Raw genomic sequence first — 25,267 nt, 5'->3', positions numbered from 1 at the left:
AGAGAGATAGAGATAGAGAGAGAGAGAGAGAGAGAGAGAGAGAAGAGAGAGAGAGAGAGATATGCTCAGGACAAAGGACCCAAGATGCATACCCGTGCCATTCCCTTCCCCCTCGCCTTCCCTAACAGGGACATATCTCCTAACCTCTAAGGCAGGGGTCACCAACCTTTCGGACCTCACAGACCACCAGAGGTCTGGCGACCCCTGCTGTAAGGGACCGCATGACACTTACAACCGGGAGAGCAATGGGCAGCGGCAGCTCCTCCCGGGCTCACCCCCTGAGCCTGTCTCCAAGGCCCCCTTGTCCCTGACTTCTCAGTGAGCCAGAGCAGCCCTGCCGAGGCTCTCCTGTGGCTTCTCCTATGCCCTTCCTGGTTTCACTGTCCTATGTGTATTTTTGCTGCCATCATGGACCCAGTACCCTTTGGCTCAGTGCTGTGTAGCCCTTCCCTTTGGATATCTCCATCACCCCCACCCCCCCGCGCCCCCCCGCCCCCCCCCCCCCCCCGTCCTCTTTTCCTTAAATAAATTCATTTTTTCTTTGTCCTCCATCTGAGAGGGCTTACTTAGCCTGCCCGGGCCTCACCAACTTTAACCTTTCACTAGCAATCATCAGCAGTTTTAGCTGAATACGGCTTGGTCTTTTTGTGAAACTTTTAGCAAATGACAAGCTACACATTACACAAACCTTATAAATTCCAGGGCTAGATCAAGGCAAAGTTATAAACGACATAAAAGATTACTCTAGGCTAGACTACCTGCTGGGCTCCATATGCCGGCTAGGTTAGGGGCAGCTCCTCCGGCCACACCCACAGGGACAGGGTTGGGGGGGGTGCGGGGGGAGGGGGCGGGGGTGCAGAGGCTGTGAGAAATGCTGATGGTGAGGCCCTGTGGGAGCGAAGTTGGTGCTGCCATTTCAGGAAGCTGTGTTAAACAGCCACAAAGAAAACCGAACTTCCGTGGCTGAATGCCTTTTTTTTTTTCCTGAACAGGTTTTATCACACGGGGATGGGGCTCAGTCCTTCTTGGCTGCTGTCTTCCTCGTGGCTGCGAGGACATTGCTCAGCTCCTCTCTCTTCCTCTTGGTGTGGATGTGTGTCCCCACCCTTTTCTTGACAAATTGCAGGGCCCCCTTGTCCTTAGAGACCTGGAGCCTTTTTGAAAAGAAAGGGGGTATTGGGCCATATTGCAGCCAGAGAAGGGCCAGGTCCTGGGCATGAGGCCTGAGCCGCCAACAACATGATTCGGGCGGGAAGGCAACGTGTCCCCCATCCTGGAGCCCACGAGCGTTTTTCTGTATTTTGTTTTGGGGAAGAAAGATGCAGTTTGTTTGGACAGAATTTGCATTGGCTACAGAAGGGGGCTGAGATAAGGGGAAGCAGGGACAGTTCTGTGATAGGAGCACCTTCCCGGGAAGGAAGAAATCTTCGCTTCTTTTGATTGGTTTCGGGCAGCAGTCCAGAACGTTCGTTCGTTCATACGCAGGATGCCGGGATGTCTGGGGTCAGCTGGTCGGTGCCCGGAGGTTGACCCAAAGCTCCAAAAACATTCAGGAATGTCAGCAGTCTTTTGTCAGTTGGCCCGCAGCTATTAACTGGTTAATTAATTCACCACTACTAGTATAATAATTCACTGGTTAGTTATTCCTGTCTCTCTTGCTCACTCTCCTGCCGGCTGTAATTTAATTTGGAACATCTCAGCTTTGTTCTTTTGTCAGCTGTTTAGCGATAGGTATTAGCAACTTCAAAAATATTTATGCCCTATGACCCGGCACTTTCACATACGCAAATCCTTCTTAAGGAAATCTCCAAGTGCAGATAAAGCCTTGCACAAAGCACAGTGGAAAATGGTTATCTAGTGGAAGAGAACAATGAAATTAAAGCGCCCTGACATGGCGAAATATGACACAGCTGATAAACTATTTATGGAGAAATGCTTATCTGCAATAATAGCGAAGTGGGAAAAGCAGGATATGAAGTTGTATAGGCAACATGATTTGTAAAAGAACACCAGCAAATGATGCGGAGAAGAAAGACTGAAAGGAAACACAACGAAATGCAGTGATGAGGGTCTCTGGGCAGCGGTGAGAAGATGAATGACTTATTTTCTTCTTTTTCCCTCCAAGTTCTGTATACGGGGCAAGACTTCCCCTCTCCACCCCCTAGCCCCCGCCCCCAATTTCACTGTAAAAAAAAGAAGAAAGAAAAATAATAGTAGCTCTGGGGCCAGACTCAGGGTCACCTTGAGGTTCCCCGTAGGTTCCTGCCCTAAACCCTTCCTCTTCCCTTTTAGAGACCCACCTGACCAGTGGTTTTCTGCCCCTCACCCCAGCCCCTCACCAGCACCCACAGGCAATTAACTCTTTCTCGACCAGGAAGGAGCCACACTTGTCTCCATCCTTCCTCCAAAGCCTGGAATGAATGCCTGGCTGGGTGGGGAGATCAGAGAGGCGACTCCCTGCCACCCACTGTGTACCTGCCCTGGGCTGACTCAGGCAGGAAAGCCTCCCGCTGGGTCATGGTTCGTGGGCAGAGCATCCCGATGGGGCGGGTGGAAGACCCCACATCCCAAACGTAAGTGCTGAGCGTTCAGGGTGCCCAGGGTTCTCCACCTGAGATCACCGGGTCCTTGTTAGAAATCCCGGGTCCTGGGCCCAGCCCCAGGGCTGGCTCGGAAGGATGGGATGGAGCCCAGGAATCACCTTTCGGCAGCTTCCTGAGGCCGGGGATGCCGTGGTTCACAGCTGCACGTGGAGAAATCAGAACTGGTCTAACGGGCAACAGGCCCGCTCCTCCCTCCAGCTTCTGCAGGAGCCAGTGGTGCTGAGTCTGAGGATGGAGGGAAGGGAGGAGCCGGCGGGGTCTGCAGGGGGCGGAGGGAAGCCTGCTGCTGGGTCCAGGCCCAGGGGATTGCCTGCTCCAGGTACACACAGACCAGGTCTTCTGAGCCCAGCCTGGCCCTGGCGAGGGCCAGGGGATGTGACCGTGCTGGGGAGGTCCCGTCCCCGCTGGAACTGCGGGGCCCCGCGGCAGGCTGGCACAGGCGTCCAGGGCCCGGCTGGGCAGGCAGGAGAGCCCGGGAGCCTGCAGAGGCCACGGCCCAAAGCTTATTGCCATTCGTGTAAATCCAGCCACTCCAGGTCACGGTTCGCGGCAGGCCTGGCCCGGAGGGCGTCCAGTGGCTAGACTGGGATGAATACGGAGGATCTGAGCTCCTCCTCGGACATGTGAAGGGGAGGCCCTGGGTTCGCCTCACCCGCCGGGTCCTGGAAGGAGGCCTCCTCTTTCTTCAAAGTCTGCAAAGACAGCGGTGGGGTTGGAAGCAGAGCGCAGTTAGGGCTGGGGGTGGGGGTAGGGGGTGGGGGAGGGATGGATCTGCGCCGCTTCTGGTCCACCCCAGAGCCTCTCCCACAGCTCCAGGCCTCTGTCCATCTGCGGGGTCACAGGAACTAGCAACTTCTCCCCAGAATCTCCAGGCTTTGACTCAGCCCTCCCAGCCCTCCCTCCCCAGCCCTCCCTCCACCCCCTGAGGGAGCCCAGGCCAGGCTCTGGCTTTAGATGCTGGAATCCTGCCAGCCCCCAGCTCTTTAAGCCAGTGGTCGCCAACCGGTGGTCCGTGAGGTCCGAAAGGTTGGTGGCCGCTGGTTTACGCTGTGATTCCCAACAAGTGAGTCCAGAATGTTCCATATGGGAAAAGGAAATAAGGTCCAGAGCTCTGGCTCTGAGTGGAACGGCCGAGGCCTGTGGTTATGGGGGGTAGGTGGGTGCATGGGGCTGGGGGGCAGGGTTTGGGGAGCAATGCTAAGGAAAGAGCCTCTCCCCACCTCCCCGCACTGTCAGAGCGGGGCCAGGCCGGGCGGCTTTAGACCCTGAGGGCCGTGTCCACACCTGGCTTTGGCGCCGGATCTCCGGGATCTCCGTGTAGGGGCTGGTGGAGGGCTTGGGGCCGGCTCGAGGCCCAGGGGGTGCTGCGAGGCTGACCACAGCGTACTCCGGGGCCTGGCGGTTCTGAAATAGAGACGTGGTCAGAACAGCCCGTTCTTGGCAGCAGGGGTGGTCTGTGGAGGGAAAGGCGGGAGGGGTGGGCAAGGGGAGAGCATGGGCTGTGAAGTCACAGTCCCTGCGTCCCGTTTCCTCTGTCGCAGTGGGACCTTGGGCGAGACACCTAACCTTCCCAAGACTCAGTTTCCCAAGCTGTAAAATGGGGATAAGAATTTTTCCCTCAGGGTCATAATGACGCTTCATGATAATGTTTTATCACTCAGCAACGGGGGACTCCTGCAACGATGAATTTGTTTTCATGATTGTTATTTCTAGCTTTGGCTGCAGGTTCTTTGCAATAGGCTCAGAGAGCGCAGAATCGGACATCTCAAAGATTCACCCAGTAACAAACAGCACGAGAAGAACTCTCCAGAGATCCTAAGTCTGAGCAGCCCCTCCTGGATCAGATGAGGAAACCCAGGCCCAGGGAAGAGAGGTGGGTGGTCCAGAGCAGACGGGGGCTCCCCAACACGTTCACATGGAGAGACGGGCGAGTCACATAACCTCGCTAAGCCCCAGCCTTCCCCTCTGACAGGGCTGGAGGTGGGAAAGTGTGAGATGAGACCATCCAGAAAGCGGGAGCTCCTCTCTTTGGCTTCAGGGCCCATCAGGCCATGAGACTCCTGGCCAGGCACCTCAGGACAGCTGTGCCCCGGAGAGACTTGGCCGGGGCCTCGGCCCACTCCAGCCTGTGCTCTGCCCAGCGGCTAGGACCCGGGAGCAGGAAGTGGAGGGGCCTGGCATCCCAACCTGAGGACCCAAGGATATTGTTTCCATCGATTCTCAGAGAGAGAGAGAGAGTGGACCAGAGGGGGAGAGACAGAGAACGAGAGAAACAGCAATGTGAGAGGCACGTTGACTGCAAAACTGAGACCTTCAGTCCTCGGGCTGATGCTCTGGGCACCGAGGAGGAAAACCGCCAGGCAAACCTCCAACCCGTCAGCTCCACCTCCAGACTCCGCTCAAAACGACAGAAGCCAGAGAAAAGCAGAAGTTTTCGGCTGATCCCATTCACAGGATCTGGCCTCCGACCCTCTTGGGAGACCTGTTCCATCCTCCTAACAAAGCCCCCCACCCCAGCTCCTCTGCTCATGGCCCAGCGCCCCTCCCACAGGTGCGGGGCAGGAGGCAGAGCGGGCAGCCCTCCCAGTGTGGGCTGGACAGCAGCAGAGCAGGGGACCGGCCTGGGGCAGGCTCTCCCCACAGCAGCGGGGGGTCCTCTCTCCTCCCCAGCTCCTCTCAGGCATTGGGTGGGAGTGAGCCCCAGGAGGAATAGCCTGGAGGCCGGGCTCCGAAAGTGGCCAGTGGCAGCCCTGTCCATCTCCTTGACCTTTCCCTCACTCCTGTCCACCACCTTTAGCCTTGTAGAGTTTCCTGAGACAACAACAGCTGCTTCCTAAGCCACGCCCAGTACCCCATTCCCGCCCCCACCCCGGCCCCTCCCAAGAAGTATCAGGCCTGAGGCTTTTGTCTTTGCTGGCGCCAGGAAAGAAGGCGGAGTAGCCCCTTTCCTGCCCCCAAGTTTAGGGAATCAGAGCGGAGGCATCTCAGTAAACAGCCCAGGGAGGAGGGGGTGGGTGAGGCAGGTGGGGCTTCGGTTTCCTGAACCCGTGATTCCGCAGCCCTCTCCTCCCGTGGAAAGGGACGTTCTCTTTGCAGGGGTCAGGGAAGGAAGGGCCAGGGCAGGTTCCCCTCTCCAGGAAGATGGGCAAGTTACCCCCATTCCTTCTTCCCCTTGGCTCCCAGAGCACCACCTTCAGGCTGTGTCTCAGAGCCAAGAAAATGCTCAGAGAGAACAGTAGGGTGTTCTGAAAAGAGGAGAGATGGGAGGTGAGCAATCTGGGTCCAGTTCTCTGTTTGGGCCGCCACTTGCTGTGTGACCTCGGGCAAGATGCTGCCCCTCTCTGTGCCTCGGTTTCCTCTTCTGCGAACGCAGACTGGAGCCTGCAGTTGTCATACTCTGGTGTGCCGTCAGAATCCACAGGGCCCCACCCCTCGGGGTTGCAGGTGGGAGAGGATATTTTTTCTGACACCACCTGCCCACCAACCCCAGGAGTTCTGAAAGGGGGTGTGCACCCAACTTAGAGGAAGGCTGGACTAGATGATCTCGAAGGCCCGCTCTGGATCCAACTCCGATCTTCTCTGATTAGAAAAGGGGGAGGAGAGGAGGGTGCTGGGCTTGGGGAAGAGCCCTGCCTGGCCCCGGGGGAGGAAGAAGGTTGTCAGCTCACAGCCTGAAGGGCTGTCTTGGGGCTCAGAGATTCCCTGGAGGTGGGAAGCCATCCCTGCCTCGAGGTCAGCCATGGAGGACCAGGTAGATGTGGAGTCGGAGCCCTGCAGAGTCTGAGGGTCCGAGCCTGGCCTCTGTCTGCCTCCTGACTTACCAAGTGTGAGAGGTGGACCTTCTCATTCTGTGTTTCCGTGTCCAGTTGAACTGAAAGAGATCAGAAGGAGTACCTTGAGGCCAGGAGTAGCCAGGAGTAGCCTGCAGCTGCTCCCACAGAGGTGGACTGGCCTCCCTGCATCTTCGGGCAGGGGCTTCCTAGAGGGAGTTGGCAGGCAGGTTGGGCAGAAATGCCCCTTCTAGCTCAGCCCCTTGGCAATGAGTGGGCCTTTGGAGATCAGTACATGGACGTCTCCTCATGTGGGCCAGAGCCAGGCTGGAGAAGGGAAATTCTGTGTGCTAAAGCCATTGCTTCTTTTTTGAATCCTCACCCAAAGAGTGAGAATACTTTTTCCATTGGTATTTAGAGAGAGTGGGAAGGATGGGGGAGGGGAAGAGAGAGACACATCAATGTGTTAGAGACCTCCTGCCAACACCACAACCGGGGGGGTGGGGCTTGAACTTGCAACCAAGGTATGTGCCCTTGACCAGGAATCGAATCAGAGACCCTTCGGTTCATGGGCCGACACTCGAACCACTGAGCAAACCAGCCAGGGCTAAAATCATTGCTTCTTAAACCTCAGCGTGCCTACAGGGCCCCAGGAAATGTTATCAAATGCAGATTCTAATTCAATAGACTGGCCTTGGGGCCTAAGAGTCTGCACTGCTACCAGGCGACCAGGAGAGGTCACGACTGCTGGCTGGGGACCACGATTGGAGAGGCAAAATGCTAAGAGGTTCTGAGGTTGTGACCAGGAATGCTCCCACCTGTATGCTCCTCCCCGACTCCTCTGTGGGGATTTGGGGACATGGGCAGAGCTGACATTTCTTCCTGGGGCCGCACAGGGAGGAGCTGGGAGGCAAGCCCAGGATGTCCCCTTGGCCCGTGGCCATCTGCACAGAGACAACACTGCCAATCTGCAAAGTGCGTTCCCAAACATCTTCCTGTCTCCACGGCTTCCTAGCTATGCACGCAAAGGGCCTCCGTCTCTTTCCCTGTATAATGGGAGTACTTGCAATAAGCAGTTCCTAACGCCACAGTACTGAGGAGATTAAAGGAGATGAAAGCAACATAAGCTACACACCCATGCCTGGCACCTGGCAGCTTCTATTCCTGCTATTTCAGTTATTATCTGTGCTGTCCAACCCAGGAGCCACGGGCCACACATGGCCCCTGAGCGCTGGAAATGTGACTCCGCATTACACTGGGTTTCAAAGACTCAGTATGAAAAAATGAATGTAGAATATATATCATTAACATTTTTATCTTGTTTCCATGCTGAAATGATCGTATTTTGGTTGTAGCGTGTTAAATAAAGTATATGATTAAAATTAACTTCACTAGTTTATTGTTTTCATGTGACTATTAGAAGAATTGCAAAGTAGATATGTGGCTTGTGTAATATTTCTTCTAGACATATACCTGTGATCTGAAGAAGCGAAGGCTCAGGAAAGTTAGATGAGTCCCCCCAGGTCTCACAGCTAAAAAGATGGAAGACCCTGGGTTTGAAGCCACGCCTCCACAGAAGCTGGACACTCCAGAGACCCAGCGGCCACAATGAATGTCACACTCAAGTTCAAGTGCTGGGTCCAGCCTTCCCCCCTATAGTCAGTCCTCACACAGGAGCCGGACCGGCAGACACTGAACATGGATTCTCGGGGAAGGCATGTTTGGCACCAGGGACCAAACATCTAGTCAGTCCCAAAGGACCCCAATCTCCACTGCCAGCCCCTGGAGACACGTTCAGCTGGGTCTGCACTTGCCAGCAGTTACCCGGATGTCAGTAACTGTGTGTAATTACGTAGGAACCCCCAAGAACAATAGGGAGGGAAGCGACTGATGACCTCGGATGGGCGTGAGCAAGCCGAGAGCCCCGCTCTCACTCTCACTCCCCCATTTGAATTACCTTTTTCCGAATGCCGGTGGCCCTGTGGCAGCCTCAGAAAGGACTCGTGATGCCCATATCTCAGACAGACACACTGCGCCACAGGGCTTCTCTGGGGTGATGGTGGGAACGGCTGGTCTCAGTGAGGTCCCCGGCTGAAAGCCTCCCGCCCACTCCCGTCTACCTGTGCTCACCTTCCTTCCTGCACCGGAGCACGCACCTGCCGACGACAGCCAGGCCTGCGGCCAGCAGGAGGACCAGCAGCACTAGGACCGGCGCCAGGATGTGGGCCTTTGAGTGGGACGCCCTGCAGAAGGCGCCCAGGGGCTGTCACCAGCCAGCAGCACGCGGTGCACCTGACATTCCTATTCTGGGTCCCAGCCATGTCCCTTGTCTTTCCCAAGGAGATCAGAGGGCACCAGGGACCAAACACTAGTCAGTCCCAAAGGACCCCAATCTCCACGGCCCATCCCCGGCGACACTTCAGCTGGGTCTGCACTTGCCAGCAGTTACCCGATGTCAGTAACTGCGTGCAACGATGCATGAACCCCCAAGAACAATCCTTCAGGCTTGGACTGCAGTTGGGTGGGAAAGATGTTTTTGTTCCCTATTTTCATGCTTGGCACAGGGCCCAATGCAAAGCGTACAGGCAAAAGCTACTGCACTGGGGTGGCTTCCCTGAGGCTGGGGCAGGGAGAGGGGTGGGCCCTTCACCTGGGGTGGGACTGCGTGTCCAGGGCAACAGGGCTGCTGGCCCCTGTAGGGCAGGTGGCTCACAGCTCAAGGGCCCTGCTGAGGGGGGGAGTGAGGGCTGAATCTGCCCTCACTGCCTCCAGCTGTGGCCGTGGCCAGAGGCTGTCTTCACCTGGAGGGAGGAATGTTAGGTTCTCCTTTGCTCACAGGCTCCTTCCGGGTTGGGGATGGCCTGCAAGGTGACCTTGGTCCCCTGGAGCTCACCTGGACTTGGGGTCTTCCGTAGAGGTGGAGTCCAGGTACGTGGAAGGCCGAGAGGTCCCTGCATGAGGAGAGGTGGCTCTGTGAAGGGGGGGCTCTTCGTTCGGAGAGGTCCCTGCGTACGGAGAGGTTCCTGTGTATAGAGAGGTTCCTGCGGGCTCGGGCGGGGACGTCCCTGCGAACGGAGAGGCCTCAGCCTCCGTCTTCCCCTGCTTGGTGACTGTCGGGTGGACACCAGGAGAAGCTACAAGTCCAAAAGCAACGCCTCAGCACCTTCCCTGGCCCCTGCATCCCATCCCCAGACCGCTGAGCCTTGACCCCCGACCCCTCCCGTCTCCTCCCCTCCCCTCCCCGGGACCAGTTTCTCAGAACACCCCCAGGTAAAGGGCACCCCAGGAAGCAAGCAGAGACCTAGCAAAGCCGCGCTGAGCAAGCCCCACACCTGTGCGCAGCCGCCAGCCTTTTCCTGCCCGCGGCCTGTTCTCTGTGGGGAGGCGCACACTCCACCCCCTCCTCCAAGACCCAGTCTAGTGACCGCTCGGTAGATGCCTTCCTGCCCTCCTGCTACAGTCCTGGACAATTGTCACCTCTGCTCTCACCTGAAAGTCCTCATGTCACCATCACTTGCCCACCCCCACCACCTAGGTCTCAATCGTCCTTGATCTCCTGCAGGGTGGCAGGGACAGGCCCAGAGGTCAGGCAAAAGGCCCAGCCTCTCCTGCTCACCCCTCAGCCACCCTAGAACACAGGGCAGCTCTGCCCGCAGGCTGTATCTGCTTCCTGGCTCTGCTGCTTCCTGTGTGACCTTGAGCCAATGGCCTAACCCTGCGGAGCCTCCCATTGCTCAGCTGACAATCCAGCTCCCAGGATGTGGGGCCGCATAGCGCAGTGTCCGACACCAGGCAGGCACCCACTGGTTGTTTCTCTACAAAGGGGCCGAAGAGGGGCAGAAACCCATGCACTCACTCAATGCTGGGGGCTGAGTTTGCCAAGCTTTGGCCTTGGGCTGGAGGCTTGTAGCAAGAGGCTGGAAGGAGGGGGTGGGGGAGGGAGGACAGCAGGGACCTAGAGGAGAGGAAAGGCTGGTCTCAGGGAGGCAGGGATCACTGCTCTGAGCCAGATTTCCTGCCTTGGGAGCAGCCGGCAGCTTTCCCACCACCCCCCGCCCCCACCATCTCTGCTCAGCCCATCGCCACCTTTCCCCCTCAGCCACTCAGGAGCCACGGATGGCCGATTCCAGCAGACTGCTGGCCTTCCGCTCCTGCAGGCCCTTGGCCTCCCACTCAGCGCAGACCTTGAGCTTCCCTTGTCCCCCACTGCCCACTGGCCTTTTCCAGGCTGCCCTTCACACCGATGCCAGCTTTGTCTCTAAAATATCTATGGGACCCCATCACTTTCTACTTTAGAGCAGTCAGGGACTCCCCATGGCCCATAAGCTGAAATTCAAATGTTTTCTCATGCCTTTCAAGGCCTTTTAAACTCAGGCTTCAACCCACTGTGCCAACCTCACCTCTTCCCCGTCCCGTGGGCCAACCAGACAGTTACCCTCTAGTCCAACGGTTCTCAACCTGTGGGTTGCGACCCCTTTGGCAGTCGAACGACCCTTTCACAGGGGTCGCCTAAGACCATCCTGCATATCAGATATGTACATGATGATGCATAACAGTAGCAACATTACAGTTATGAAGTAGCAACGAAAATAATTTTATGGTTGGGTCACAACATGAGGAACTGTATTTAAAGGGCCAGAAGGTTGAAAACCACTGCTCTAGTCCCTTCTAAGCTAGCCGCCTGCCTGCTTCCATACCTTGGACTTGCTTTCCTGTGTGCCCTGCCTTTCCTTCCCATCTCTACCTAACTCACCAAGCACCGGCTCAAAAGTCGGTGGGAGGAGCCAATCCTTTATTCTTCGTGTACCCACAGCACCCTGTGCATGGCGCCAGTGGAACTAATACTCCATTTGTGGCAATAACTCATTTATGGGGTCTCCCCACTAGCCTGGGACTCCCCAGTGGCCTGGGACTTCCCCAGGGCAAAATGCCCAGCACAGTAGGCAGAAACCTACCGGGGCCAAGCTCCCAGCAGCCACTGAGCTCCCTGCCTCCCCCACGTCCATCAGGCGCCTCCTTTCTGACTTGTATGCCATCCTGGACTCTTGTTTCCCACCATTTTCTATTCTTATCTAAGGCAGTTTTTCTCCACATTTTCTGAGTAAATGATCAAATCTGCAGATAAAGAATATTTTTCTTTTCCTTCCCACTATGTGTACTTGTTAATTGTGTCCCATTTCATTGCCTGGGGCCTCCAGGTAATGATGAATAGTAGTGATGGTAGTGGGCATCTTGCCTTGCTCTGACCTTCCTAGAAATTCTTCTAATGCTCTGCCATACTCTATGGTGTGCAGACACGCACGCTGGCTCGTGAGAGCTAAAACGTAGCTTTTCGGGAATTTTGTGAGCTGGTTGTTGAACTGCTGGTGGCTGGAAATTGGCATCGCAGGGGCGTTTACACCACAGAAATGGGCAAACACTACAAGCCGGAGTTTCCCCTGCCATTCGTTATGTACCTTCACCAGCCCACCACTGCCATTAGCTTTCCTTATTTTCAATACCCCAACCGCCGTCAGAGAGGCCTGCAGGGTCTGATACAGGAGGGTAGTACAATGAAAACAGTAGAACTCAAACGTAGGATTAGAATAAAGACCCATGGATGAGGGGGCTCTGGCAGTGGGGATGGGCCTGGGTGGGATGGGTCCCAGCTCTGGGGCCAGGAGAGGGAAAGAGCAGATTCCAAGGCCAGAAATGACCTGCTTTTGACTCCTGGCTCCACCACTTCCTGCCAGGAGACCCCAGGCAAATCGTTTGATCTCTCGGAGCCTCCGTCCCCTTATGTGACATGCGATACAAAGACCTACCTCCCCCTTACTGATCTGCAGCCTGGGCTGCCCACTCCCCTGGGCCCCCTCTGGCTGCTTCTCCTCCTCGGCTCAGCAGGTCCAGGTGGGGTTCTGGGCACTCAGAGTCATCCCCTGCCAGAGCCCCGTGGCTCCCGCCCCAGCCCCCTAATGTTTCTGAGCTCAACAAGCCCCTCTGAGGCTGGTTGCCAGGCACTCCGCACACCTGTCCATGGGGCTGCACGGTCTGGGAAGAGGAGGCGAGAAGGAAGAGCCGAGGGAGCTACACGAGCTGAGGCCCCTGTGGCCATGGCTTAGGTCAGCGGTTCTCAACCTGTGGGTCGCGACCCCTTTAGCGGTTGAACGACCCTTTCACAGGGGTCGCCTAAGACCATCCTGCATATCAGATATTTACATTACGATTCACAACAGCAGCAACATTACAGTGATGAAGTAGCAACAAAAATAATTTTATGGTTGGGTCACAACATGAGGAGCTGTATTAAAGGGCCAGAAGGTTGAGAACCACTGGCTTAGGCGATGTGTGGGGAGGGCCCAGGAGGCAGTGACGATGGATCCGGCCAGAGGAATCCTCTGGACGCTCTCTGACTCCAGGGAGGGAAAGAGGAAGGGAATCTTTTTGATTGTTCCAGCCGTGGCAATCTCTCCCACATCTGGGCAGAGAGGAAGGGCACTGAGCCTGGCGTTGGACAGACCTGGGTTTGATGCTGCTCTGCCACCTTCTAGTGGCGTGACCTTGGGCAGCAAGAGTGAGAGGACATCCGAGGCTCAGGCGGCAACCTCTGTGCCCCAAACGCTGATGCGCTTTTGACCTGTGTGGTTTCACCGAGTCCCTGAGACACACTCCCATGAGGCATTGCACCCTGTGCCGGGGAACTGGGTCCACTACCGGCCCACCCTCCCCTTGCCCTCGGCGTCTCCGGTCCTCCTGCCAGGGAAGGAGAGACGTGACTTACCTGGCAGGACGAGCAGAGAGACCAGGAAAGCCTCGTCAATGCCCAGGATGGTGATGCCGCACCAGTAGTCCCCCGAGTCCTCCTTCGTGAGCTCCCTCAGGGTCACGTTGAGCGTGAGCTTCTGGGGGTTGTCCTGGATGGACACCCTGCCCTCTGTCCTCTCCTGGCCATCTTCTCGCGCGTAGATGATGCCCGAGCAGCGGGAGACGAGGAGCCCGCCCTTCTTGCACCAGTATTTCTTGTGCTGCCGCAGCTTCTCCTCGTAGGTGCACTGCAGGGACACAGTGCCGCCTTCGAATCCTCTGATCGCCTTCGGCCCCATCAGAGCTTCATAACCTGAAACCACAGCAGGGACAGAGGTCAGAATTCCCCGCAGTCAAGCACCAGGGTCAAGACCAGAGGTTGTTCTCAATCACCCCCTTCTGGGGGCAGCCCTGTCGGAGCTGGTACTCCCCACCCACCAGGGGACCTTGGGACCGGGCTGTTGAAATATAGATATTGCTATATAATTGTTTCCCTAAACCTGACACATTAAAGGGTTATGGGGAAGGGGAGCTCTAGCCTCAGACAGTCTGGAGTTTGCATCCCAGCACTGCCACTGAGGAGCTGTGTGACCTTGGGGAAGTGGCTTGACCTCTCTGGGCCTCTGATTTTTCTCATCGATAGGTAATGACAATATCTTTCTGCTATTGACGTTGAAAAGAATTACTTTTATGGATAGACATAATAACCCAAGGGCAAACATTTATCTACAAAATCCCCTGTTTGTCGAGGTGCATGCAAAAGCAGCCTCCTGGCCTGTCACCATGAGCTGCTCCAGGTAGAGTCTGGAGAGGTGTGATCGCGGCCGAAACCCAGGGAATTCTGCAGCCTCTGGAGAGTCCCCCACAGCACAGGTCAGTGCCAAGTGAGGACTTGGTCATGGGGGTCCCTGACCTCCTGCTCAAATAGGATAAGGTATTTGGGTGGCTCCTCTCCTCATATGGACTTTTGGAGTCTGCCTGGGTGTCTAACAAGTGGTCATGTTAATAACTGGAGACTCAGATTTAAAGGCAGGGCTAAAACTAATAATCAATGAAAAGGCAGGATACAAAAGCATACATCCTGAATTATCTGTTTGTTTGTTTTTTAAGAAAAAATACTTTCAATACTCACACAGGCAGCCAATTAACATTGGTTAGCTCGGTTGGTGACATTTTCTTCTCCAAAATGTGCACTATGTAATTTGTTCTTTTAAAATATTATTATTTTGTTTTCTTTCCTTTTTAAAAATATCTTTTATTGCCAGAACTGGTTTGGCTCGGTGGATAGAGCGTCGGCCTGAGGACTCAAGGGTCCCGGGTTTGATTCCAGTCAAGGGCATGTACCTTGGTTGCGGGCACATCCCCAGTGGGGGGTGTGCAGGAGGCGGCTGATCAATGTTTCTCTCTCATTGATGTTTCTGGCTCTCTATCCCTCTTCCTTCCTCTCTGTAAAAAATCAATAAAATATATTTTAAAAAAATCTTTTATTGATTTTTTTACAGAGAGGAAGGGAGAGGGATAGAGAGTTAGAAACATTGATCAGCTGCCTCCTGCACACCCCCTACTGTGTATGTGCCCACAACCAAGGTACATGCCCCTGACCGGAATCGAACCTGGGACCCTTTAGTCTGCAGGCCGACGCTCTCTCCACTGAGCCAAACTGGTTACGGCTTATTTTATTTTTCCGCTGCAGTTTACATTGCATACTATTTTTATTAGCTTCATGGGTACCGCATGGTGGTGGGACAGCCATATACTTTACAAAGTGCTCCCCCTGCTAGTTCCAGTGCGCACCTGGCCCCAAGCACAGTTATTGCGATATCATTGACTGTATTCCCTGTGCTGTCCTTACATCCCAGTGACTGTTTTTAGCTGCCAATCTGTACGTCTGAATCCCTCCACCCTTTTCACCCAGTCCTCCCTCCCTCCTCCCTCTGGCAACCATCAGTCTGTTCTCTGCATCTATGAGTCTGTTTCAATTTTGTTTCTTTGTTTATTTTGTTCTTTAGATCCCACATATAAGTGAAATCAGAGGGTGTTTGTCTTCCTCTGACTGACTGACTTCACTTAGCATAAGACCCTCTAGGCCCATCCATGCTGCCCCAGATGGTAAGACTTCGTTCTCGTTTAGCGTAAGATGCAATCACATGTAAGGCACACTACCATTTTACGTGCTACTAAGGAAAACATTGTCATTCGAACAACTGGCCTCACTTACAAAATGCATCCTGATTGTTGATGTTAGAAGGTTAAAAATAAAGCAGGTCTGTGAGTTGATGAAACGTGAAAATTGCCTCTCAGGGTTGTTGTGAGTTTAGCAGCAGTTCAAGAAATATTTGCTGAGTTTAAGGTGGCAACGGTATGGGGGATGTCTGATCTGCCTCCAGGCTTGGCTCCGAGTGGGAGAGTGATGAGAGGCAAAGCTTCTCACAGCCACACAGACACGGAGAAGCTGGAACCCCAAGCTGGGGACAGCACCCGGCTCTGGGTTCCAGAACCAGCAAGGGCCGCCCTCTGAGGGCTGAGGAGGCTGAGGAGGACGGGGGTGGGGTGAAGCCTGGAAGGATCCGGCAGGGCTGGTCACAGCCACGCGCACAGCGGGGGGGAAAGGAAATGCCGGTTGGGGGGGGGGTCCTCTCTCTGCAGACTCACAGCCTCAGCCCCACATCCCTCTACGACGCCCTCTGCCCCATCTCACCTGGGAGCAGGAGGCAGCCCCACAGCAGGACCAGGGGCCCCATGGTGGGCACAGGACACGCAGGAGCACACGCGGGTGAACTGGGAGCGCCTCTTGGGAGCACATGAGCTTTAACTTCCTCCAGATGAGTGGGATCCAAATGAGGAAGGGAGGGGAGGGGCCGTGTGGGTCACCCCTGGGCACCCAGCCCAGGGATCCGCCTTCGCCATTCAATCTAATTACCTCCCTCCCCTCCTTCAGAGGAGTCTTAACCATGCCCACAGCCATACACCTAAGGGGGTCTGTGTGTAAAATTCAGGGAGTCCATGAATTGGGATGAGAAGAAAAATTACATATTGACCTTCAAGTGATATCTTTTCCTTCTGAGTGTTAGCAGGACCTGTGACTTTGCCACCAAGACAAATCACAGACACCAGCACAGCACGTTGTCACCGATGACTCAAAATATCGTGGATGCTCCTCATGGCATGGAAAAATCTTTAGTAATTAGGTTTGCCACTAGAGCTGGCTCTTGAAAGCGCTCATGGAGACGCACGTTTACTCCTAGATTACACACATACACATTTTGATAGCCACTTCAGTGTTGTTGGTTTTCTGCTAAGCATGTGTATTTTATATTTTTAAAAGACCATTATTCTGCCCGACCAGTGTGGCTAAATGGTTGAGCATTGACCTATGAACCAGGAGGTCACGGTTCAATTCCCAGTAAGGGCACATGCCCTGGTTGCGGGCTGGATCCCCAGTCTGGGGCGTGCAGGAGGCAGCCCTGTCAATGATTCTCTCTCATCATTGGTGTTTCTATCTCTCTCTCCCTCTCCTTTCCTCTCTGGAAAAAAAAAGACCATTATTCTGAGAGGGGGCCATAGAATAGGTCAATGGTAGAGGTTAGAGGACGCAGTACGGCTCTTGGCCACCAGGCGGCGGCGCAGGCAGGGGTCAGAAGCTGCAGGGCTGGGCTGAGAGGGAGCCATCTGCAGGCGGTGCTGCAAGGCTGGTCTTCCCACGGGCGCGCGCACGCAGAGCCGTCTTAGCATCCAAAAAAGTGAATTAGCGGTTTCCCACCGTAGATTTGAATCCTTCTGGAAAGGAACAAAATGCACACGGACACTAGAGGGAGCCCTGACACATCGTTTTCCAAAATCGGCCTGTCGGTGTGTTTTTTTGGATTGCAAAGTTCATGCAGCTTGTAAGCAAAATTTTACGCAGCACAGAAATGCTATAAAAAAACAACAGAACAATGGGAATGTTTCCTGTAATTCCCCTTCTCTGTCAGAAAACCGCTGTTTACATTTGGGCGTGTGTACATCCATCCATACAGACAGCCAGAATTTTATCCACTTGTTGGGCTAATATTTGAAGTAATAATTCACTGATTCTGGGAGGTGTGTGTGTGTGTGTGTGTGTGTGTGTGTGTGTGTGTGTGTGTGATATTCTGGTGATGTGGGAGACAGGTTTTAATTTCTCTGTGATTGTGGGCACTGCTGGGCAGGACAGAGGTTCGCATCAACGAAAACCCTGTAAGGATGAGCCCAGCCCAGGACCTCACTCCCATTACATGTATAGGCTGCAAAAGGTAACCGGTTTCTGCAGTTTTAAAAACACAGACGAAAATAATATTTATTCTAGCGTTTGATAGTGTATCTCTGTTCTTTCACTGTTGTCCGTCCTATACAGAATAGTTTCTGACCTTCCTGCTTATCTCAAACCCTAACTATTTGTTATAGGCAGGGATGAGCATCTGAGACGGTCACGTTTTCCAGAGTCTCAGGGCCTGTGCGTTGACACTTTGAAATGTTTTATTTGGTGACAAGTCGTTTTCCTTTTATTTGTTCCCTCTGTTACAGCTCAGGCATTGTATTGTGATTTTTTTAAAAGTAAGTGTGAGAAGACATATTATTTACGATTGCATTTCCGGAGAGTAAAAGAAGTGTTACCAAAATGTGAATTTTCATGTAGAGGGGGTTGGGTCTAATGTGCATCATCCTTGCTCCCTTCATGTGTATGGCGAGGTCCTTCCCTCCGCAGCCCCACACCTAACCAGGAGCCAGGTTTGCGGACTCCGTTAGAAACAGATCCTCCAGGCCTAAAAGTATTGCAAGAGCCGGGGAGAAGGGCCTAGTGAGGGGTTAGTATGGGCCCTGCACCGGGTCCTACCCCGTGGGATGGATGGAGGGAGAGCAATGGGGTGGGCAAGATGTGTCCCCTGGTGGGTTTGGGGATCTGAGAGGAGAGAACACATGTGTCCTGCTTCTTACCCAGAATACTGGGAGGATATTAGTGGAAAAACTAGTCAAATACTAATAAAGTCTGGAGTTTAGTTACTAGTAATGTACCAAAGTGAATTTCTTGGTTGTGACAAATGTATCACGGTTACATAAGATGTTAACGTTAGGCGGAACAGACAGAATGAAGGACCTTCGGGGGGGGGGGGGGTGGTTCTGTAAGTATAAAATTATTCCACAATGTAAAGTTTATTTTATGTATGTATGTATTTATTTATTTATATATTATTGATTTTTCACAGAGAGGAAGGGAGAGGGACAGAGAGTTAGAAACATCGATGAGAGAGAAACACCGACCAGCTGCCTCCTGCACATCTCCCATTGAGGATGTGCCTGCAAGCAAGGTACATGCCCTCAACCGGAATCGAACCTGGGACCCCCCAGTCTGCAGGCCGACGCTCTATCCACTGAGCCAAACCGGTTGGCATTATTTATTTTTAAAGATATATTTTTATTGATTTCAGAGAGGAAGGGAGAGGGAGAGAGAGAGAAGCATCAATGATGAGAGAATCATTGATCACCTGCCTCCTGCACGCCCCCTACTGGGGACCAAGCCTGCAACCCGGGCATTTGCCCTTGATCAGAATTGAACCTGGGGGACCCTTGAGTCCTCAGGCAGGCCAACGCTCTATCCACTGAGCCAAACTGACTAGGGCGTAAAGTTTTTGTTGTTGTTGTTGTTGTTTTAAAAAGCAGTGAACAGCCAACAAAAACATGAGTGATTGCCTGGCTGAGGCCTGCAAATAGAAACCCAGGAGGATGAGCTGAGCATGCAAGGTGCTTTGGGCCTGGGGAGCACCGGCTGGTTCAGGAGGAGCCACTAAGGGGATGTCGGAGTCTAGGGCTAGCCTTACATACATTTAATCACCTTAGACCAGGACGCCAAAGGGCTGCACTTTGGGAGAAGGGTGAACTGCAGGTAACCAGGCCACCGTGGGCGCTCGCTCAGCTCGGTCATTAGGTGTCCCAGGAAACTTCAAGCTTTGAACTTGAATTAAAAAAGTTGGTCCTGGTCTGGTAATACCCTCTCCCCCCCTGCCATCCCCAGGTACCGTAAAGAGACCAATGAAAATCCTTTCTGGAAGAAGATAGCATCAGCCTAAGCCTCAAATATTTGAAAACCTTTTTTCCCTCCAAATACAACCCAATCCTATGTATTAAAGGGCAAAATGCAAATCAACCAAACAGCAGAATGACTGGTCGCTATGATGTGCACTGACCACCAGGGGGCAGACGCTCAATGCAGGAACTGCCCCCTGGTGGTCAGTGCATTACCACAGGAGGAGCACTGCTCAGCCAGAAGCCAGGCTCATGGCTGGCGAGCGCAGCGGCGGTGGTGGGAGCCTCTCCCCCCTCCACGGCAGTGCTAAGGATGTCCAGGGAGTGGGCCTAAGCCATCAGTCGGACATCCCCTGCAGGCTCCCGGATTGCGAGAGGGTGCAGGCTGGGCTGAGGGACCCCACCGAGTGCACGAATTTCATGCACCGGGCCTCTAGTATACAATGAAAGAGAACCAGATATGGTCTGAGGAGACAAGACTCCTAAGCGAGAATGTACAAGAGAAGCAGACCTGTGGAGACTACAGAGATTGAAAGCAGCAAGAGTCGCCTTAACACAACCATCCTCACTGTGTTCAAGGAGGTAAAAGTCAAGCTTGAAATTGTTGACAGGGAACTGGAAAGTATAAAAAAATGAGCCAGCAATTTTTAAAAAGAACAACATAAAATTCTAGGACTGAAAAATACAATCATTAGACTTAATAATTCAACAAATGAGCTTCAGGTGAGACACAGTTGAAATGATAATAGTGAACCAAAGAAATCATCCAGAATGAAGCAGAGAGAAATAAATGGAAGGAAAATAAAGAAGAGAGGGTAAGAGAAATGGGGAATAACATTAGAATGCCCAACATACATTTTATTGGAGACGAAAATGAAAGAAGATAGAGGATGCGGCACAAGTAGTGATCAAAGAAATAATTGCGAGAATGTTCCAAATGTGAAGAAATGCACCATGGGCCCTGGCCGGGTTGTGAGGTTGATTAGAGTGTTGTCGGATATGCCAAGGTTGAGGGTTTGATCTCTGGTCAGGGCATATACAAGAAGCACCCAATGAATGCATAAGTAAGTGGAACAACAAATCAATGTTTCTCTCTCTCTCTCTCTCAAATCAATTTTTTTAAAAAGAAGCACACCATGTGTTTTTTAATATGCACATGATTATAATATTTGGGGTGCTAAAGCCTGTGCCCAGGGCATGGGCCTCTCTTGCCTGGGTACAGTGTGGACGCTTGATCTGTGACAAAGGTGGCACAGTAGAGTGGGGCGGGGAGAGGATGGGCTTTTCAGTAAGTATGTTGGAACACATGGAAAAAATGCGGGATGTGACCCCTGCCTCCCATCACCCACAAAAATCAATTCGAAGTGGATTCCAGAACTAAAGGAAAAAGGCAAAATGATAAAGCTTTTTGAAGGTAATGTAGCATATGTTCATGGTCTCTGGGGTGGGGAAAGAGTTCTTAAACAAGACACCGAAAGCACAGACCACAGAGGCAAAGACTGATAAATTAGACTGTGTTAAAGTTAAAAACAGCCGAAACCGGTTTGGCTCAGTGGATAGAGCGTCGGCCTGCGGACTGAGGGGTCCCAGGTTCGATTCCGGTCAAGGGCATGTACCTGGGCTGCGGGCACATCCCCTGTGGGAGATGTGCAGGAGGCGGCTGGTCGATGTTTCTCTCCCATCGATGTTTCTGACTCTCTATCTCTCTCCCTTCCTCTCTGTAAGAAATCAATAAAATATATTTTAAAAAAAAATAAAAAAAAATAAAAACAGTTCATCAAAAGATGCCATGAAGAATGAAAAGACATGCCCACAGAGTGGGAGGAAATATCAGTCACACAAATCACAGACAACATGAATCGATCATAAAAAAAAAAAAGATAATATTGAGTGAAAGAAGCCATGTGTACAAAAGACATCTTGTAAGATTCCATTTAGATGTCTGAAAGCAAACCAAAGGAAACAACGAAATGGTATTGGATTGTGACATGTAGATGGCAAAACCAGAAAGCAGAAGTGATTACTAGGAGAGTTGGGGTAGTGGTTATCTCTGTGGGGAGATGTGATCTGTGAGGGGCTTCTGGGGCTGGCAGAGTTTATCCTATATAATAAAAGGCTAATATGCAAACAACGGATCAACTGGTCAGTATGACGCACACTGACCACCAGGGGGCAGATGCTCTACACAGGAGCTGCCCCCTGGTGGTCAGTGGGCTCCCACAGGGGTAGTGCTGCTCAGCCAGAAGCCGGGCTCACAGCTGGCGAGTGCAGCAGTGGTGGTGGGAGCCTCTCCCACCTCTGTGGCAGCGCTAAGGATGTCCACAGAGGCTCCCAAGGGAAGTGGGCCTAAGCCGTCAGTCAGACATCCCCCAAGGACTCCCAGGCTGAGAGAGGGCACAGGCTGGGCTGAGGGACCCCCCCCCGCCCCCCCGAGTGCACGAATTTCATGCACCGGGCCTCTAGTTTCTTCATAGGCATGGTGGCTACACGGGTGTTCATTAATTTGTGAAGTTGTCTTGTTGGTGCACTCTCCTGTGTGTCTAGTATTCTAGTTCATAAATCTAAATGTTGGTTTTTGAGACAGAATAACAAAAACAACAAATAGGAAAAGTTACCAGAAATCCCCCCCCCCCCCGCCCCTCAACCCAGTTACAGCCTCCCTGATTCTCACTGAGATGTAAATAAATGGACTGAGCTGCCCTTTTTCCAGACCCTCCTGACTCACCCTCTTGAGGTGTGTCTGGGAGTGAGTCCATTTCTCACCTTGGAATTATTCCCTGCTCCCTCAGCGTCTGGGCTGAATGCCAAACCTGCAGATGCAGACCTGTAGCCTGAAGCAGATTCTTTCTGTCACCTCTTGGAGGATCATCAACTTCCTATCTTTTCCAGAGCGTGCCTCCTACACTCTCCTCTCCCTGTAGAGATGGACTCCAAGTTGTTCATTCGTCGGGTGTTGAGTTCATCTTCCTGTTCCATTGTGGCTGCCCTGGCCTGGCTGGGTGAGGGGACCCCTGCCTAGGCTTCTAGCCATCTTGGCAGCTCTGTCCTGAGCCACTTTTTCTGCCTTGGAGTGAAGCTTTCTCCCCAGCCCTCCAGTTCTAAACCCTCATTCACCCAAACACCTCTCTCTCTCTCTCTCTCTCTCTCTCTCTCTCTCTCTCCTTACTTTTCATTCTAACCTCCCTGCCCAAATGTTCCCTAGGCTAATGGATACATACACATGAACCTTTTAGTGAATAATGATAAATCATCTTCCAGCAAATTTAATACCAATTATCACTCTTTTCAACCGTGTAAACATGTTTATTGCCTTACATCCTTGATAGCACTCATCATTTCTATTTTTAGTCAATACTTTTGAATTGCTAGGTATACCATGTATCACCTGAGCCGCCTTCTTCTAGTATTTATGCCTGTTATTTCTTTTTCTTGTCTCATATCAGCCAACACACCCAGAGCCATGTTAAAGGACTCTGGTGATGGTAGGCACCTGGAGGTTTAATTATTGTATTCATAACATTTAGGCTTGAAATGTCTTCTTGATCAACTGATCCTTTATCACTGTGGAATAGCCCCCCTTATCCCTGGAAATATTTCTTGCGGGGTTTCCCCCCCTCCCCCCATTTCTTTAATAGATACATGACCATTCAGGTTATCTATTTCTTCTTGAATAGCTTTGATAATTCTTGTTTTGCAGATCTGACAAAAAAAAAAAAGTATAATTTTGATTCATTCACACTGGACAGCTATCGTTGTGTTGGCTGCTGTGATTTTTTAAAATTTGACAATCTAAGGGAAAAGTGGTCAGTGCCCCTGACTAAATAGTCAGGTATTGCATGTTGTAAAAATTCCTGTGGCACACCGGTGTGCTGTGGCACACTGGTTGAAAATCGCTGTTCTAGAAGAGTTAAAGATATCTGTTCTTTAAATGTTTGGTAGAACTCTCCTGCAGAACTACCTGATTTTTTTGAGGGAGCAATTATTTGACAATCTATTGAAATTGGCCTGTTACTATTTCTGTCTCTTCTGGGGTCCTTTTGCTAGTTTGTGTAAGGATAATAAGCTGGGTCCCTGGACCAGCCAAGTCAAGGTCTGTGAGTGCAGCGGCAGCATCAAGGTCACACCCCCCAGGCACCCGACAGTGGGTATTTTTCATGTCTGCCTTCTATCGTGCAGTTTAACACACCTGTCATTCGACCGTGTTGTAACATGGTAGAAATAATATTTAAATAGTAGCTTGGGTTTTTTCCCCCACTGATGAGTGAATATACATACCAGTGTACAGATATACTACAATCTATTTATCCATTCACTTGTTGATGGACATCTGAATTGTTTTCTGGTTTTGGCTATCCTATATAATAAAAGGCTCATATGCAAATGGTCCCCTCAGGAGTTCACCCGACTGGGAGTTAGACCGCTCGCTATGATGTTCGCTGACCACCAGGGGGCAGCATGGAACAAAGGAAGGCCCTGGCTGGCAGCTGGAAGGCCCCAATCGGCCCTGATCGCTGGCCAGGCCTAGGGACTCTACCCGTCTACCTGTGCACGAGTTTCATGCACTAGGCCTCTAGTTATGAATAAAGATGCATTGATATTCTTGTATAGGTATTGTGGACAGATGGTTTTATTTCTCTTAGATAACTACCTAGGAGTGGAATTGCTGGATCATAGGGTGGATGTATGGTGATACCTGCTCATGGTTTTAATGTGCATTTTCCTAATGACAAATTATATTGGGTAAGCATTTTCTCATATGCTTATTGGCTATTTATACATCATCTTTTGTGAGGTGTGTTCACATCTTTTGCCCATTATTTTGGTTATTATGATTATTGAGTTACAGAAGTTCTTTATCGAGTTACCAAGTCCTTTGTCAGGTATATCCGTTATGAATATTTCCCCTCAGTCTTTGGCTCACTTATTTATTTTCTTGATAGTGTTTTTTGATAAACAGCAGTTTAAAATTTTGATGAAGTTCATTTATCAACTTCTTTAGGGTCTATGCTTTTTATGTCCTTTCTAAGAAATCTCTGACTACTGAAAAATTGAGAAAATAATCATCTATGTTTTTCTGGAACGTTTATCAATTTAGTTTACGTTTAGTCCTTCTTAAATTGAATTTTGCATATGGTATGAAGCAGGGCTCCCACCCCCAACACCAGACACACCTGCATGTCTAGCTGTCCCAGCATCCTTTGCTGGTGCCCTTGTCAACACCCATTTGACCCTCTATCAGATGGCTCTTGATATGTAACACTAAGCACCACAGGTAAACTGTCTCCTAGCGTGTTTCTTTACTCAAAGCGAAGTCCTAAGACAGGGAGCATCACATCCCCTGGGAGCTTGTTAGAAATGCAGACTCCGGCCCTACACAACCCCTAGGCGCCTTCCATCCGGGAAACCCTGGTGTAGATGTTTGAGGGAGGAGGGAAAATGTCGTCATGACCCACCTGCTCTGCCACTGACAACACTGTCCACCGTCCCGGCCCCTGGTGGGTGGGGGTGGGGGTGGGGGTGGGGAATGTGGACCCATTTCCTCTCCTTCTCTGTCTTTGCTGCTGGGGGAGAGGCGAGGGTGCGCACCCACTCCCTACCCTCTAATACCCCCAACCACCTGCTCACTCACCGGGCAGCTCCTGCCCTCTCCTCATGCACAGCCGTCCGCCCCGGAGCCTCAGGTTCCGCAGTTACAGAGCTGAGATGATGATGTTCTCGGCCTCAGGGGTCAGTGTGATGCGAGGGGATCTGAGGAGTGCGGGGGGCAGAGGGACAGCACAACAGAAGTCAGTGATCGTCACGCCATTCCTGAGCCTGTCCCCACAAACGCGCCTGCACACAGGCCACCCCTCCGCCTGCACCGGAGCGGAGCGGAGCCTTGCGGTCTCCCAGCCCAACTTCTCCCCCCATGACTTCCCCGCGCCCGGGGCCGCGCGCGCCGACGGCTTTCCCAGCGCCTTGCATTGTTACAGGGTCGTCCTCGCGTCTGACCCGCCCCCGCCCCCGCCCGGGAGCCCCTCAAGTCCGGGATCTGTGTCCCTGTCGTCTCCGGACCCCCAGCCCCTGCACAGC

At 52.4% G+C, this 25,267-nt stretch overlaps 1 protein-coding gene across 1 annotated transcript; it reads right to left on the bottom strand.

The window, feature by feature from the left end:
- Positions 1 to 983: 983 nt before the first annotated feature.
- On the bottom strand, positions 984 to 25,179 carry CD300LG (CD300 molecule like family member g). The gene is made up of 8 exons (XM_081109127.1): positions 24,825 to 25,179; positions 13,134 to 13,469; positions 10,230 to 10,328; positions 9,267 to 9,507; positions 8,504 to 8,616; positions 6,425 to 6,474; positions 3,888 to 4,007; positions 984 to 3,295 (listed from the first exon to the last, which is right to left on the bottom strand). Exons 1-8 carry the CDS (start codon positions 24,847 to 24,849, stop codon positions 3,182 to 3,184), a joined length of 1,098 nt encoding a protein of 365 aa, XP_080965253.1. The 5' UTR covers positions 24,850 to 25,179; the 3' UTR covers positions 984 to 3,181.
- Between the last annotated feature and the right edge of the window lie 88 nt (positions 25,180 to 25,267).

Source organism: Myotis nattereri, assembly GCF_964212035.1.
Source record: "Myotis nattereri genome assembly, chromosome: 16".
Taxonomy (NCBI): Eukaryota; Metazoa; Chordata; class Mammalia; order Chiroptera; family Vespertilionidae; genus Myotis; species Myotis nattereri.
The sequence above is the reverse complement of the archived record's forward strand: the minus strand, read 5'-3'. Positions and strand labels throughout refer to the sequence as shown.

Coding starts and splice junctions, on each gene's coding strand:
- CD300LG (XM_081109127.1), bottom strand. CDS start 24,849: ATGAGGAGAGGGCAGGAGCTGCCCG. Junction 13,470..24,824: donor GAGAGGGCAGGAGCTGCCCG/GTGAGTGAGCAG, acceptor CTGTGGTTTCAG/GTTATGAAGCTCTGATGGGG. Junction 4,008..6,424: donor AGGTCCACCTCTCACACTTG/GTAAGTCAGGAG, acceptor TCTCTATTTCAG/AACCGCCAGGCCCCGGAGTA.